Raw genomic sequence first — 18,049 nt, 5'->3', positions numbered from 1 at the left:
GTACTAAAAAGCTCAGACCAATCGTATCAAAATATTCTGCTATATTTCATATATATTTCCTCAGATGCCATGAACACAAATAAATTCAAGAGTTTTTATTTTAACATAAATAAACTCTTCTGTGGAAACCTTTTCAGAAACTGAGGATGAGAGGACGTGCCTTATACTACTGTGAGAAAGAAGTGTGCCTTTTCAAAGGAAAAAGACAGTGGGATTCAGAATTCCAGATTCCAAGGATCAGAATCATAGAAATGCTGTTTACAGGGGATGTTTGGAGGTCTCTCCTGCAAAAAGTTTATTTTTGCTAGCTAGCACTAGTTCAGGTCAGACATATCTTAATGCTACCCTGCCTAGGAAGCTCAAATTAGAGATTCCCCATCCCTGCTCTTTGGGCAGCCTGTTTCAGTGTTGGACTACCTGTCTGCCAAAATTAGGATGTTTTTATCATCTTTGTATCTCCCCTCCTAGTAGTTGCAGGTTACTAGGTTGCTCCCATGCCCTGCCTAACGCAGTCCAATGCATGGTCTACCTTCTTTGCAGTTTGCAGTACTGGTTTACATTCCATCTTCTTTGCAGTTTGCGGTACTGGTTTACATTCCATCTGTAGTCCATCACAACCTTGTTATTTCCCAAGCTGTACGGGCACATGAGGTTGTTCTGACACAGATTCTGGATCCTCATGATGTTTATGTTGGTCCAGTTCTCAAGAATTCTTTGAATTAAAGTTTTCCAACTCTTCATGTCAACCATTGTTCCATGTTAGTAATATCTGCAGATTTACCTGAGGACATATTCTGTGTCACTAAGCTGTTGATGGAAATGCTGGACAGTATGAGTCCCAGTACCAAGCCATAGGACACTTTGCTAATTACCAGCTGGAACCCAAAGCATTGATTGTGCTACACTTTTACTGTGGTGGTGGAACTAATATGCAATGCATTTAACAAACTGTTCTTTCGGTTCTCTCAGATTCAGAGAGAATCCTTTTGGGGACAGTGCCAAAAGCCATCCTGACCACTGGGTATCCATTGTTTTCCTCCTGCCTGGTCAACATGCCGTCTCATGAGAGCAGGCGATCAAGCTGCTCAAGTCTGAACTAATTATTCCTGATTGCTTTCATGTGTTTGAAGATGGATTCCAAAGGGGCATGCTTCATAGTCTTTACAGGGATGTGTAGGCCCTAAAATTCCCCAAGTCCTCCTTTTATTTTTTCCTAAAGATAGATGTAGTGTTGGCCATTTTTGATTGTAAGGGATTTACCTGATAACCACAGTGGTTTTTTCAGAGACTGTTGTATTGCAGCCTCTGCAGTCAGCTCTTCTAGCAGCTTAAATGAATGCCATCCATCTCCACCATCTTTCAATTCCTGCTAGTAACAATTACCCTGCATTATTTGCTTTCCATTTCTTCATCAAATTACATTAGTCAATGCAGAGGTGTGAGATCAGGCAATACCTGTGAAAACCAAGACAAAACCCACAAAGTCTACTTCAGCTTCTTCTGTATCATTTCTCAGTAGCTTTTCTACCTCAGAAAGCTCGCATTTTTCCTTAATTTTACTCTGCAATTAACTTCAAAGTCTTGTTCCATCACCTTTTATGTCTTTGCTTACTTTTAGCTCAGACTAGATATTGCTGTGCATATTGTCTCTAAATCCCGAAGAAAATAATTACTATAAATGTGCTTTTTCATTTTGTTTTCACTTCTTGCATGGTGTCATTACACTTCAATTAATCAGAAAGATTAATTGAGAATTTAGCCATAAGCCAAAAGAAATACAAGAGGTCTCAGACCAGTCAAGTGGCTGCATTAGGCTGCACTGGTTCCTGATTTCTGACTTGTGAAGCTGAAATGAGGAAGGATAGGCTGATGGACAAAATTGACTTCCATGTCTTCTTGGTGATTTTCTGCAAGCAGTCTGCTCAGGAAACATGAAAAGTAAAATGGGAAACAGTGGCAGATGAAATCTGAAAAGTCCAGGTTCCAGAAGGGACCCACTCAATTCTTTAGTCTTCTTTTCTCAACAGGAGAAAAACACTTTAGTCAGGGCATTTCTCAACTGGAAAAAGAAAAAAAAAAAAAAAAAGAAAAAGAAAAAAGAAAAAAAAAAAAAAAAAAAGAAGGAAAAGAAAAAAAAAAAAGAAAAAAAGAAAAAAAAAGGAAAAAAAGAAAAAAGAAAAAAGAAAAAAGAAAAAAGAAAAAAGAAAAAAGAAAAAAGAAAAAAGAAAAAAGAAAAAAGAAAAAAAAAGTTTATTTTTAAAAAAATTGACTTTGACTTTGACTTCTTGCCCTTTTTAATCTCTTATTTTTCCAAAAGTTTTCTGTCAGCTTCAAGACCAGCTACATATCAATAAGTTCTATTATTGACAGAAAATGGCACCTATGATTGTAGCTGCATAATGGTATTGCAAATTTCTTCTTTTTCACCTCTCTGAGAATTATTTTGTAAGATTTCTAACATGTCCAGTGGGAAATTTTGCTGAATCCATTTTCATATAAAGAGCACCACGTTAAGTATGTCTCTAAGTGACTTTATGCTGCTACCTAGGTCTACAGTTGATTTAATCCAATTATTAATTTTAGTTTAATTTTTTGTAAGATAATGATTTTGAATATTAAAAAGCTATCAGCTAGAATGCCCTGTTCTCCCAGCTTCTTTATATCATTGTTTCTATGTTTTTCTTTGAATAATAAATCTAATAATATTAGCTCTTTCAAAAATACACAGTGCAGTTAAAACACGTGGTTTAAAATATTGTGAAGAAATTAACTGTATTACTAAATAGCGAATGAAAAAAAAAGAAAAAAAAAGAACAAATTATGTGATTGCTTCAGAATGCATTAAGAAACTCCCTTTCAACACAGTCTTAAAAGAATGAGTCAAGAAATCCTGGAAAAAAATCTCTCATCGCAATAGACTAAGCCAAAACCACCATGGCTAATCTTCAACATCCTAGGACACTCCTGATTTACTACTGTGTACTAAGGTATATCAGGTTTTTAATTCGCAACTCTGGTTTTCTACCTGAGCTAAATTAAATATGATTATATGTCCTTTATCACTTCTGAAAAATAGGAAAGAAAATAGATTTCCTCAATTATTCAATCTTTCTGGAACTAAAGATAAAATGGATTGTTCCATTCCTAACTTATTTTCTCTGGATCTGGTCTCACAAATGAGATAATCCCAGAGAGATTTAGCAGTGGAAGCAAAAGCGAATGATTTGATTTTCCCTGAGTTTGTGAGCCAGGATTACCTACCAATTAAAGAATTAAGCTAGTAGACCAGAGACAGTGGGTTTGTTCTTAGCTGTGCAACTAATGTATTTTGGTAACCCAACGCAAATAATCAACCCTGCTTCTCTTTAGTTTATCCTTTCATAAGGTGATGTATTTACATATTTTTCTGGTGTGGTATTTGCATGCCTATACTTGCAATTTATACCCTTTCTACCAATGTTTGAATAGAAGCAAAGGTGAAAAGACAAAATAATAGAATAATATTACTTTCTACAACTTAGCAAACCATGCCATAGCCAGGACCCTGTATTTATGTGGGTAGCAGTAAATATCTGTAGGTCCTTCTTTATGTGTTTACATAATTGCCTTTGTGGTCTGGGGATGTTTTAAATGCAAGGATGGAGTTGTCCATGACTCACAATGTCCTTTGTGCAAATAAATTGATGCTGTTGTTCCCCACAGTTAGCCTGGGGGAAATCCCTAATGGGGAGTGAGATTTCATTATTCAGTAATTCTCTCAAGTTGGGCAAATCTGGGGCAAAGATGACCTGGGACAGGATATGACGAAACTGCTTTTTATCAGGGAGTTTGTAGAATAGCTGTACTATGAGTTCTCATTCCTTACTCTCTAGATTTTAACATCACTTGAGTACATTTTGTAATTTACTATTTGCTTTCAAAATTTACTACTTATTCATAGTTTTATTTGTTATTGTGCCCTCAGATCGTGGTGTCCATGAGTAGTGCTATGACAGCTGCTATGGCTCTTAGGTTCAGCCTTCCTGTGTTATATTTTCCCTTCACTGGACAGAATATGAAAATTCAAAAATTAAAAATATTTAAAATGAAAATTGGGCTTCATCTGTGTATGGTAGCTAGTTCTGGAACAAGCTCTATCCTCCTGCTAAATCTCCAACTTACTGGTGCAGTAGGAAAGGGTCCACCTTCCCTCCACACCCCTGCCATCAAGGTATTGTAGACTCACAACTCCTCCTTCCCCTTCTCCAGCTAGGCTTTGACTCTGTTTAGCTCTTCCTCCTTTTAAAATACCCTTTTTTTGGTCATGAAATGCATGAAAATTAATCTTTGTCTCATCTTCTGGTAATGGTAAAGTGTCCAGCAATGTCTGAGCTTTCCCTCTTACTGGTCGCAGAGGAAATATGAATATTCAGTCCTTGCCTGAAAGATCTTCTAATTTAATACGTGATGAAAAGCAACATGTTTGTCATAAATCAGAAGGCATAGCAGAGGAAAGCCTCCCCTTCCTCTTCATGTTGGGAAGGGAACGGAAGAAACACTTCACCTCCACAAAAGTCATGTCTGGTCTTCCTTGATCCTCAGGGCCAGGGTATCAGTTTCCCAGGTACTAACATACTCAACTGCTCCTTATTTAGTCCTAAAAACCTTTTACTCATTCATGATGATTATTGCCTTATAATTCCTGATAAGAACCAGCCTCTGTGCTATACCAATATTTCACTTTTGTCAGAACCTGAAATAGAAAATAGGAGGAAGGATAAAAAGTGATGCGATGACCCATATATAAAGAGGAAGACAGATAACTCTAGTGTAAGTGTCCAAAAAAAATCCAGTAGCTTAACTCATTTAGTATTTTTAATAGCCTGAAAAGATTATTATGTCATTTTACTTTTACCCAAAACAAATAAAATTGCACTGTAGACATTAGCATCTGTGTCAATGTGTCTATGGCACAACTTCATGCAAATTTCTTTTTTCAATGAATAGCCTGACCAGGTTCATGAAAATGAGATATTATTTTTGTTCTAATGAGAATAAACAAAGGCAGCTCAAATAATATTTAAAAACCTACATATGAATTCTTTACAATGTAGTCATGTAATTGGAAAAGACATTACACAAGATTTTGAAGTATTCAAATGCTTACCTTGCCCAAGGTTTTTCTATCAAAATGGTAGATTCTCTCATCTCAGTTGGTAGTGAGCAACATCTTTCACCACCTTCAAAACATTTTCTAAAGAGAATGCAACTTCATGAGCATTTAAAACATTTCATCTCATACCTAAAAAAAAAAATATTCAAAGGAAAAATTAGACAAATTAGTGTTTTCTATGACACAGATTATTACAGATGTGGTGGACTGGCAAAGTTTTTACTGTGAGTTGAGCATGAAAGGTATTATAAAAACATTTAGGCTAGTTTCCTTCCCTACACACATACGCATGAATCAAAAAAATGGGTTAAAAAACATATGAGTTATGAAAATGGCTGTGGGCTTCTTTACCTTCTAATGTTAAACCCATAAAAGGAATATATATAACTAATGACCATTTAATTAACTTTAATATTGCTATTAATATTTATATTACTAATAACAACATTAATTTTACAGCTCAATTACACTGACATGGATGATCCCTTTTTTCTGTAATCCAGTCAAAATTATCGTGTGTAAATAAAGCAATTGGGAAATGAACTGATTTCCTCATCCTTCAAAATACTGAAAATTGCTTATTTTTCATAGGAGCGCACTTTCAAATACCTCATTTAAGACCTACCCTGCTAGAGCAGACTAGAAGTTATATGGCTTCAAATACTCTAGACTGCTTATACCTTTCTATTAATGTTGCCAAATTTCTTAATGCTCAAGCTTGAGAATGGTAAATTAGTGCAGCTCTGACTGCTGTGCCAGACCAAGGCTTGGGGTTGGACAGCCCCAACAGCAAGTAAAAATGGGCTCTATGATTAGATAGAGAGACAAAAGGGGCAAATAGAGCAGTGAGAAGGGGGAGTTTGGGGAAAAGACTCATGGATCTCAAGAGGTGAGAAAACTGAAGCCCAGGAAAGTAAGACTAAACCATGTTCCACAAGGAAAGTAAGGTAACCAGACTCTTTTCCTCCTTCCTTCAATAGTAAGACCAGTTGTTCCCTAAGTACCCCCAGCTGGAGGACAGGGATAGGGAGCAGAATGAAGACCCCATAATCCAAGGGGAATGGTCAGCAACCTGCTACATCACTTCGACACACACAGGTCTGTGGGGCTGGCTGGGATCCACCCAAGGGTACCAAGAGAGCTGGCAGAAATGCTCACTGAGCCAGTTTTCATGATCCACCAGCAGCTCTGGCTGACCAGGGAGGTCCCAAGTGAGTGGAGGTCATCAAATGTGAGAGCTGTCTACACAAAGGGTCGTAAGGAAGATATAGGGAAGTACACCTGACCTTTTTCTGGGAAAGGCCATGGAGCAGAGATCACCCTGAGTGCCATCACATAACATGGGACAACAAGGGGCATCAGGCCCATCCAGCAGGAGTTTATGAGTGATGCTGCCAGCAAATATCTGTGAAAATTTCTGGCAAAGTGGTTAACATCCCCCAAGTCCTGATGGCAGAGGGAGGAGATTTGGCTGTATAGGCACTAAGCAGCACAAAGGGTCTAAAGATTTCAGCCCTGCCACTGACACACATGGGAATAATATGATGGAATGTGAGATGGAAATTTTCATTTTGCAGTTCACTTTAAAAAAAATCTGACAAATAACAATAACGCTTGTTTGTATTTTTAAAATTACATTTGCAGAATCAAAACTTTTAGGTTAGCGAGCAATCAAAGCTTACTCCATGTTGTTAATAAATACATATTCCAAAGATATATTAATAAATCACTTGATGAATCCATATTACATATAATTAATATAAAAATAAAATACCATTCGCGGAGGGACCAAGTGCTTACAGCTAAATACTTTAATGGGATTTTCCTAAGGTTAAAAGTCTCTATAACACAAAAGGTCCCAGAAGTTGAATTCTAGATAAATCAAACTCTCAATTCCCATTTACCCTATTTTTCTTTTTGCCACCATTCTTCTATTTCTCTTTGGCACTTGTTCTGTTCCTGCTTTCCATTTGTAAAGAGAAACAATTCATACTCAATGCCAATCTACCAAGCATATTGATATGGCAGCTGCTAAAGCATGAGAAATGTTTTTAGAAGCAAAATTCTAAATCTTATATTTAATCATTACTAGTTTACCACAGAAAAAAAGAAAAAGGGTAAATGACTAAGCCAAAATAAGTGAACACTATCCATAATATTAGCTGCTTCCAATGTGTTGAACGGGAATGAAATGGAAATTCCATTGGAAAGATACTATGTGATACTGTAATTGTAGATTATTGTCTACAATACACACAAAGACACAAGCTGTTAAGAACTGTTAAAAGGGACTATGAAGAAAAGAAATTCCATAATTCCATATCCTTAGGAGAATACCATACCCAGAAGCTAGCAAGGCAATGGATGGTTGAGAACCTTGGCAAAGGAGACCAAGCTTCTGTAGATGACTTTAAGTTCAGTCTCCTTGCTAGTTGCAGGAGATACATCTGTGAACTATAAAAAAAATCTGTAAATTTAATCTGTAAATTTAATCAAATTTGATCTGTAAAAAATAGAAAAAAAAGGAAAAGTAGAATCTTGGACCGCCATCAAACATACATTTATTCTGTTGATATATAAGCAAAATCTTCACCAAAAAAAATAGATTTAAGACTGACATTTCCCTGCATTTTAAAAATTGTGAGAAGTATAAGAGAAAAAATCATTAATTAATGCCTCTAGTACAAAATTAGAAAACAATAAAATTAAATAATTCTAATAAAGATTTTGAAAAATCTAGACTTCTAGGTAAAGAATATATATTTTATTACATTCCATTTCAACAAAAATATTTATATAACAAAATCGAGATTAAAGAAGCTATGTTTGAATAGCATTACACTTTTTCATGCATGCTGATAAAAAGCCAGGAAATTCAAAGTAAAGTTTGACATTCCAACCTTAATGCATGCCCTGTTCTCAATCCCTCCCACCCCTAAGGTTATGATTAAGGAAAAAAGTATCGTTCATAAAACCTTGCAAGCATGATGAATCCCATCCTACCCTAACCACAGCTGTTCATTTCATTTGTCTATGATTTACCCAAGATTACAGTTTCAAACTTTTTCTTCGTCACTTCTTCGGTCCCATATGGGGAAATATCAACAGTTGCTTCTTTAAACTCTTCAAATGGTGTGTAATACCACTGTAAATAAAAATGAACTGCACTTTACAGGCAGAACATACCTAGTTTTATTAGGTTTTGCCCAAAATATTGATTTTTCCTAATGATTTCCTGTGTCAGGCAATAATGATGTTGCTGAATGTCACATTTTTGTCTGAGAGAGCCAAGTTGTGAAACCTGATCTTTATAAGTAGGTGCTTGTATTCAAATTGGACTCCTGTTAATGGCAGGCATGACAGAGGAATGCATTAATACAGTCAGATGGAAGTAGGATCAGTGCCTGAACTTACTGATAGGATCAGACTGTAAAGCTTTGGCTCACTGAATTTATTCTGGTTTTCAGCATAGAAGTAATCCCACTGCTGAACTAGTAAGCTGGATTTCACCTGCTTTGTGAGCAGAGATTTCAAACATATATAATCAGCCAGGAGTAAAATTAATTCTTAAACTGTCTATGCAGGTAAACTACTTAGAAAAAAAAAATTCCAGAGAATTCTTACATACTCAAACTCTGGTCAGTGCACCAAATACATCCAGTTGTATTTGCCTACATACTCTGGATGTACATCTTAGCAGATTTCTTTTAGTCTTTATTCATACATTGCTGATTCTAGAGCTCAGGCTCCTCCTAGAAAACTGAAGCGGGTATCTCCAAGCCTCCCAGAGTCCATCAGGAGAGACAGACTTGAAGTGGACCATGATGTTTACTCCAGGTGCTCCTACCTCTGCAGGAATCAGAACACCTCCGTGATAACTTGTTACTTGGGTAAGATCCAGCATTTAGGTGATATGAACCCATTTCTAGTACCCATATTATTTTCCTTAATTGATGGAGTCAACCAATTTTTTCCACAGATGAGATCTGGGGGAGTCAGGCTGAGGTAACTTTGTTCTCACCTCACCACAGACACTTCACCTGTCTGTGGTGTACCAAAGGCTTTCCCAGCAGTTTCAGCCAGCAAGGCACTGATTCCTCTGGTGTGTATTAGCTTTGACCTTGACTTCATCATCCTCCTCCTTTCTGGTTTTGTTGTAAGGCACTCAAAAAAGTACTGACCATTTTCATTCATTTTATACATTTTGTTAGGCTTCCCTCAGCGTCACTCAGACATAAAATCTTCGAACATAAATTCTATCACAGTCCAGTGTTCCGTGCCTGCTTCATCTCATAAGGCATAGGGACATTTGAGGACTCTATGACTCTTCCAGTGATTACACATTTAATCACATTTGCTATGCTTTCATTTGAATAGTATGGCATTCTTCTAGCACCAAAATAACCAGTATTCAGCTAGCTTTGTGTAAATATTTCCTTTTTGTGTTAATTCATCAGTGGTGTCCATAGTGCCTTCCTCTTCAATACTGATTAATCAAGGGTCAAGATGAGATATTGTCCAAACTCTCTTTGTTCCTCTGTGACCTGGTCCCATCTCCACACAAATATTCTGTACTGATCCTGTCTGGCCTCTCAGGAATGCAAACTGTGAGTCCAGCAGGACAGGAAATGTCCTGTGTTTTGAGGTAGTAAGGTCCTGATCCATGGACATTACTTTAATTTGAAGTTTAATGAGAAGATCACAGAGCTGCAATGTCAAGAATCTGAAAGAGATTGCATTAGTGTCCCACAGACTCCATCTACTTCTGTTACAGATGCTGAAAATGACAGCAACTGTCACACTATTAATGGATCAGTTAAAGAAGAGAAGATTTTTTTCCATTCTACAAAGAAAAGTGTAGACATTTTTTCAGTTGCATATCCAACTTTTTGTGGTTTCCAAAGCAGCCAGTACCTTCTCAGGTCCTTGTTGATGAGTCATATCTGATGGAGAGTACCTACATATTTCTGCCTCTCAGGGTCACTGCTGACTTCCAGTGAATTTTCCAGTAAAGTACAGGTCAGTCTTAAAATATATAGCATCTCAATCAATAATTCCAAATTATAAGAGTGGTTATGTTTTCCTGTGTGATACTGTAGACAATTATTAGCAGAGGCACACAGCACATGAGGTGACAGAAGGGCTGGGCAGAAAAGGATATATATATATAGCTTTCTGATAAGGCTAATAGATCAGAAAAGTTGTGGTTTGAGTTTTAAACACAAACCCTACATGAGCATCAAGAATAATTTTATAGATATTTCTGAAGAATAATTTTGGAAATAACTGCACAGTGGTTTGAAATTGTAGCCATCAGTTCTTACCATCTTTAAGCACCTTGTGAGCAAATTTTTAATTGATAAGCAAGTGAAATGAAAAGCTAGAATAAGGGAGGGCTGAAGGAAGGTAGGAGTCAAAAAGCAAACATTCATATTTGAAACAAATCTAGAACACAGTTTGGATCACCTAATCTGGTCTGAGACAATTCTGGAGTAACAAAGCAGCCTCTTATGAGAATTCATTCTGCTTCTCTGACATTGTTGTTTTGTCTAGGTACTGAAAATCTGTGTCTTGCAACACTGGTTATTCGTTATACGTTGCCTCAGCTTCATACTTTCCCCGAAGCTGAGGTGACAAAAATCACCAAATAAAAAAAGTGACATATTAGTCACATATTAGTGGAACCACATTTCTTTCAGTTTATTCTATATAATCTAAAATATTTAGTATCAGAGAAAAATCAATATTTTAGCAAAACATAAGGGGGAATAGAAAAAGATACAAAGAGGAAAAGAATCTGCTTTACAAGAAGATTAGCCTTGGTAACAAGTCTTCATTTTCTGCTAGGACCTCCCAGTCCTGTCATAGTTTTGTCTTTACTGCTTCCTTAAGAAGCATTGATATTTTTATGGCTTATGTTATATTACTTTGTGATGTATTATTAGCTAGAAAAGCTTGTCCCTTTATGTTCTTGCAATATAAACCTCTTCCAGCTCTGGTTGTCTTTGTGGCTTGTGTCCTGCAAAAATCTGCTACTAGAGAGGTGAGCAAGAGCTTCTCTCTGAAGATACTCTGGTGAAGGACAGGTCTGTCCTCTACTAAATGCCAGTTTCCTACAGGACAGTAAATTCATGTGAATTTTGACATAGAGGTGATGAGTTAATATTTTTCCATTATTTTATTTCACTGTCTGAAGCAGTTGTCTGTGATCATTTTGAGTTCTGTAGAGACATGTCTTTCGTGGCATTTGTCCTTAACTTTTACCTCCATGTCTGTAAATTAAAAACTTGCCACCTCAACTAAAAGGAGCCCAAATAAGTCATGATCCTTTGTGGGTCAGTCATATATATACATATATATATACATATATATATATACATATATATACATATATATATATATATATATATATATATATATATATATATATATATATATATATATCTGATCTTTCTTCCACCGAGTGTTTTTATATAGCATTTAACATTTACATCTTTTCAACTTATTTTTGGGTGCTCTCTAAGCAACACCTCTCAACAGAAGTTTTACACGTCCTCCTTGCCTCATTGCTTCATTCACCAGGTGTTCTGTTGCCCCATATTAGTTACAAGTAAACAAGTCTCTGAGTGGCTCTCTCCTTGCTCGCTAAGAAACCTCTCAGCCCTAGCGAGAATGAAGGCAGTCCCACTGCTCTTCACTATTTATTTATACATCCCATCCCATCCCATCTCATCCCATCCCATATCTAGATATAGATATAGATATAGATATAGATATAGATATAGATATAGATATAGATATAGATATAGATATAGATATAGATATAGATATAGATGATATAGATATAGATATAGATATAGATATAGATATAGATATAGATATAGATATAGATATAGATATAGATATAGATATAGATATAGAGATATAGATATAGATATAGATATAGATATAGATATAGATATAGATATAGATGATATAGATATAGATGATATAGATATAGATATAGATATAGATATAGATATAGATATAGATATAGATATAGATATAGATATAGATATAGATATAGATATAGATATAGATATAGATATAGATATAGATATAGATAGATATAGATATAGATATATATATAGATATAGATATAGATATAGATATAGATATAGATATAGATATAGATATAGATATAGATATAGATATAGATATAGATGATATAGATATAGATATAGATATAGATATAGATATAGATATAGATATAGATATAGATATAGATATAGATATAGATATAGATATAGATGATATAGATATAGATGATATAGATATAGATGATATAGATATAGATATAGATATAGATATAGATATAGATATAGATATAGATATAGATATAGATATAGATATAGATATAGATATAGATATAGATATAGATATAGATATAGATATAGATAGATATAGATATAGATATAGATATAGATATAGATATAGATATAGATATAGATATAGATATAGATATAGATATAGATATAGATATAGATATAGATATAGATATAGATATAGATATAGATATAGATATAGATATAGATATAGATATAGATATAGATGGGATGGGATGGGGACAGGTTGGTTGTCGGCCCGAAGGAGGGGATGGTGGCGGTGTCCCCCTCCGGTCCCTGCGGCGCTGACCCCGCGGCCCCTGTGCGGAGCTGTCCAGCGTACCTGGCCGGGATCCCGCGCACCTTCCGCAGCCCGCCTGTCGAGCAAGGGGTCGCGGGGAGAGACTTTCCCGCTGCCCCTTGCCCAGGACAGAGAGTGCGTGGTTCGCTCGCTGAGTTGTCAATGACGGCAAACCCCTGTACGCGGCGGGGAATGTTTGCGGTCCTGTAGGCAAACAGGAAGTATTTTCGAGGAGAGAGATCCTTCGGCCTCCCCCATCCACCTCCTTTGATCTCATCGGGTTTGAAATCCCCTTAGAAATTAGAGACTAATTAGCCTCAAAGCGAGAGTGACAACAATGCATGACAGAGGGGAAGATTAGCTTTTAGAAGGCAGCTCAGGAGTGATGGGCAGTCACTCCTGAGAGAGCTGTGTGCACAAATCGTGTGCCAAAGAAAATCGATCGGATTTGACCTCGGTGTATCTGACGCTGCCAGGGATTGCCAGGGCCGGGCTGTTTATTTAGGGAGAGTCTATGGTGCGGGAGGGTGAAGGCGCAGCCTCTCTTCCAGTCTCCCAAGACAAAAGCAAAGCAATCCACAACGTCTGTCCTCAAGGAAACCTTGATCAAAGAAAGGTATTGAGTGGTGTCGGGTGTGTGGGTGGGTACGTTCATGTGCGTTTCAAGGTTTTTTGCAGCGTTATCAGTGCGTGCGCTCAAGCTGATTCCTCTGTGCCCGGCCGGTGACCGGGACGGCTCTGCCAAAGGTGTAGCTGCTGCAGGACAGCTTATCGTCCTCTCACGGGCAGCAGGAAGGAGTTTCAAACAAGTGCTATGAGATTGCCTGAACCGAAATGAGATTTACGAAGCTGCTTTTTACTGGAAAGATATTTGAACTCTGATTGAAGGGGATTTAGGGGGAATGAAGAGACGATTCCAACAGTTACTACTGGGAATGCAATATCGGGTCCCCTACAATGCTTACTTAGGCTAATGGAGGTCCTGTCATTCAGTTCCCACTGCGCTGGGATACAGGGTAAACATTCCCCGGTGACCCTCCGCATGCAGGTCCCCTCTTCAGGACATCATTAAAAGCATACATGCAGTTGCCTGACATCAATTGTCAGGCTGGCTCCCAGGGTTCAGAGATCCCGACAGAAAGCAGGAAAACAAGCCCAGTGGAGACCCGGCTCTGCTCCTGGGGGCTTTAAGGAGGCTGAAAATCGTTTTGCTGCGAGTGTGTAAGAAGACACAAAAGTGCTCAGCAGGTAAGAGCGGAGGGTTTTGCCAAGAAGGAACTGTCCTTGATCACTGTGACAGGATTGACTCTCTGGGGACTCCTCTCTCGGGAGCATCCACGCGTCCCCGAGGGGATTGCCTGTCTCCTCTCATCAGCATCACGGCGAGAAGTTTTACAGCCGCTCTTTCTAGTCCTGCTAATCCTGTTATCCGGGGGGTTATAAATATTAACGTCGCTGGGGCTGGGGATGGGGGACCCAAATAAGCCCTCTCAGAAGTAAGATGTCAGCCAGCCTTTTCCCAGCCCGCCAGCGCCCGGCGCTGCTGCATGCGCTGCACGGCAGAGCCCCGCAAGCGCCCTGCCCGGAGGGGCTGCTGGGCACCTCGGTGCTGGATTTCGTGGCCGACCTCTCCCTGGGCAGCCCCCAGGGAGCCCCCCGGGCTGGGGCGGGCCTGGGGCTCTGCGAGGTCACCACGGGGCCTCCCTTCGGGGACACAGTCCTGTCCCTTGGGGCAGGGATGGCCCGAGGTTTGCCCCTGGCTGCTTTGGGAAATGGAGATCCCGAAGACGAAGAAGAGGAAGAGGAAAGGATGCGCAGCGCTTCCCTCCTGGACAGACCTAGGAGAAAACGGGTCATCACCTACGCCCAGCGCCAGGCTGCCAACATACGCGAGAGGAAGAGGATGTTCAACCTCAACGAGGCGTTTGATCAGCTCAGGAAGAAGGTGCCCACCTTCGCCTACGAGAAGAGGCTCTCTCGGATAGAGACCTTGCGCCTGGCCATAGTGTACATCTCCTTCATGACTGAGCTCCTGGACGGATGCAGCAGGCAGGAGGCGAGCTAGGGAGCGCCGGGGCCAGGCGGGATGCGGCTGGGGCCGGGCATCAGCAGCGAGCAGGTGCCTCCCTCCTGGGGAAACAGATCTTTGTCTCTTGCCTCGGCTTCTCACACCGCAGCCGGGACCCTGCAGGTGTGGGATGCAAACCAGGAGTGTTTGGAGAAGCGTGCGCTGAGGCCGGCAGGAGTTGCGGAGAAGACGGATGGAGAGGCTCAGTGTGTTGCAGACTCGTTAATATTTATATTTTTTGTAAACGGAACGAGTTGGGGGAGGGGCGAGAATGAAGGTTCAAGGCTCCTTGGTTTGTGCTATGTTGCCTGATTGCTTTAATATCTTTCCAATTTGTTGCTTTGGAGAAAGACTGGGCCGGGGCAGTGGAGCCATTCCAAAGTGCAGAACGGGTTTCCAGCGGGTTAGGCTCCTGCCCAGCTGCCTGACAGGGAAATCTCGGCCTGTGCATTTTAACCCAGCGCTTTCTGCCTTTTAAAAAATAAACAACAACTCCCTTTTCTTTAAAATCCAGTCTGCCAAGTCCACGCCGTGTGTCACGGGGCCAGGGAAGGCGAACATCTGGATACAACCGCTTGTTGTCACGATTTTCATCCCGGGAACGGCTCTGTCCTTGCGTGCGGGCGGCCAGCGCTGTCGCTGGCACCGGGCGGGAGCTGGCGCAGGAATGCCCGGCCCGGCATGGCACGGCACGGTCCGGCCCGGCCCGGCACGGCACGGCACGGCACGGCGGGGCGAGGTGAGGTGCGGGTGTCTGGGATGCTCCGCAGCCTTCCCAGCACCGGCGGGGCCAGCCTGGGAAGCCGTCTGCGCCCTCCTGAGAGAGAAAACTCGTGAGTTTGTGGGCTTTGGTTTTGGGGACGTCAAGCGGAGACGTCTTCTCTCCCACGGCGCATTCCCTTACAAACGCACGCACACGCACACACACGCACGCCACGTTCCATCTTTGCAAGGAATAAAAGTTATGAAATACATTCTGAAAAGCCGGAGCGGGGGGAAAGGGGAAAGCCCGAGTCGGGCAAAGCCCGGGACAGGGATGGGGTCCGCTCCGGGGATCTCTGTCTAGCGTTCCCTACTGGAAAGCGGCGAGCTGCCGGGACAGCGGCGGCGGCGGGAGGCGGCCGTGACCGGGCTGGGAGCGGGGGCCAGGGTCTCTCCCAGGAGCCCATCAGACCCATCCTGCTGTGCTCTGCCCTCCCTCCCAGCTTTTCTCCCCGGGTCCCTCTGCTGCGGGCCCTTCCTTGGCTGCTGCTGGGAAGGAGCGGGATTTCTGCCCGCGTTGGCAGCGGACGGGCAGCGGCCAGCCCGCTCGGAGCCGCCCCGCTCGCACGGAACTGCCCGTTCAGGGCCGTGGGTCTGCGCGCCTCCACAGGACAGCTTTTGCCTCCATTATATAAAATTACAGTGATATCAGTAAAATCAAGATTTACCCTGGATTCAGGCTAGTATTCCTAGGATCCTGCGTCTCTTATTTCTTCTCTCGTGTTTTGTCAGCTCTGGGGCGATTCTTCTTTTTCTCGTTCTGTTCACTTTAATGTTGTCATGAGAGATCTTTTATCCTGTATTAATACTCTAATATTCTTTCTCTTTTCACTTGTTTTCCTGGTTTCTTTTTCTACTTGTTTTTGTTGACCTCTCTGACTCCACACATTGCATCTGCTCTCCATTTGTCAAAATGCTTTTTTTTCCAAGAGGCAGTTGGATAGTTAGCGCAGCTGGATCCTTTCTAGGAACTGGGGTTTTCACCTCCTCAGATGGTTTTGTGTTGTTTTGGGGTTTGTTTTCCTTCTTTTTTTTTTTTTTTTCCTAAAAATAAAACGAAAGAAGGAACTACGTATGAACAATGTTCCAAAATCAACAATAGTTCACATAACCCAATCTCACTTTAGTTACCATCATCTCAGGCAAAATGATGAAGACAAATTCTTTAAGGACAATGAAATATGCAATTTAATATTCACTTCTTACCACCATTTCTCTATGATCTCTCACAGTATGATTATATAACTTTTCACAATATTTCTTGCTCATATCATTGTATAAAATTAGAACTCTATAGCACATAGGGTCTTAAGTTAGGAGATTCATAATGTAAACATGTCTGTAACAGATAATTCAAAAATTATTGGTTTTCATTTCTTGGTTTAATAACAAAACACTGGAATTTGTTCAAGATCCAAGTTTGGGGTTTTTTTCATACTTGTGTTAGAGACTAGAGAAAAGCAGAAAGGATATGTTACATTTCATTTTTAAATACAAATGGATCTTGCATTATGAATCCTGATTTCTAAAGGATCACTGGAAATTTTGTAGCAATATGAACAGTAGTAACAGTCTTATACGAGCCACTGATGCTAAAAACATTGGAAATTAAAAATGAAGTTGTGGTATAAGCCAATGAACACAATATGTAAACAGCACAGAAAAAAACCCAAGATGTGTTTTGAGCTGCCCCTGAGCCACACATTGATTTATATGACCTTAGAACCTGATGAAAAGGGCTTTTTTGTTTGGTTGGTTGATTGTTTTGTGCTTTTCCAAAACTGATGAAGATTTACTAAAAAAGCAGTCTAAATGCAATTTTTTCAAAGGAACTGCTGAAACTAAAGCATGTCCTTACACCCCTGAAGAGCTCAGTGAAACAGCAAGATGCCATACTGATCCATCCCTCAGCCCTCGGTGGATGTGTTGAAAGTTTAGTTGGAAGTTGGAAAGTTGGAAGTTTAGTCTGGTAAGAATATAAACCAATTATGGGAACATTGCAGACAAGCTTCTTGCTGGAGTGCAATCCCATCTCGCTGAAATAACAAAACTCTGGGGTCCTTTCTCCCCCAGTCCTTGTCTCAGTCCAAGATAGCTGCATTCTAATCTGTGGAGCCGGTGCGGTGCTGCAGCCTGTCAGGCTTGGGAGGACAGTGAAACCCGAATTGGGACAGAGTGCAGAACGCTGCTAGCTCCAGCGAGGTTTGGATTTCACCCACTGCAGGGAAGAGCCTTCCTCCCCTCGCTCAGAATCCCGCTGCCACCAAGGCTGAGCGCAGCTCCTCGTCTCCCCAAAGCACAGCGCCATTATCACCGCATTAACAACAAAAACCGACAGTGTCAATTACTTCTGGGAAAAGATAATAAGGGGCTTTTTAAAGCCTTAGAGCTGTTTGATCATA

The 18,049-nt window shown here is 40.2% G+C and overlaps 1 protein-coding gene and 1 long non-coding RNA gene across 4 annotated transcripts; one reads left to right on the top strand and one right to left on the bottom strand.

Annotated features, from left to right (window-relative positions):
* Nucleotides 1-1,836: 1,836 nt before the first annotated feature.
* Nucleotides 1,837-16,653, bottom strand: LOC134416287 (uncharacterized). Of its 3 annotated transcripts, XR_010027221.1 has the most exons (5): nucleotides 16,316-16,653; nucleotides 8,195-8,297; nucleotides 7,495-7,606; nucleotides 5,147-5,281; nucleotides 1,837-2,059 (listed from the first exon to the last, which is right to left on the bottom strand). It is a non-coding gene; the product is annotated as an uncharacterized LOC134416287 (long non-coding RNA). The 3 variants fall into 3 exon arrangements; XR_010027220.1 differs by lacking the exon at nucleotides 16,316-16,653 and having other exon boundaries at nucleotides 8,195-8,962; XR_010027219.1 differs by lacking the exons at nucleotides 7,495-7,606; nucleotides 8,195-8,297.
* On the top strand, nucleotides 14,319-14,882 carry FERD3L (Fer3 like bHLH transcription factor). Its single transcript, XM_063152721.1, has one exon. It carries the CDS (start codon nucleotides 14,319-14,321, stop codon nucleotides 14,880-14,882), a length of 564 nt encoding a protein of 187 aa, XP_063008791.1.
* Nucleotides 16,654-18,049: the final 1,396 nt, after the last annotated feature.

Source organism: Melospiza melodia, chromosome 1, assembly GCF_035770615.1.
Source record: "Melospiza melodia melodia isolate bMelMel2 chromosome 1, bMelMel2.pri, whole genome shotgun sequence".
Classification (NCBI taxonomy): Eukaryota; Metazoa; Chordata; class Aves; order Passeriformes; family Passerellidae; genus Melospiza; species Melospiza melodia.
The sequence above is the reverse complement of the archived record's forward strand: the minus strand, read 5'-3'. Positions and strand labels throughout refer to the sequence as shown.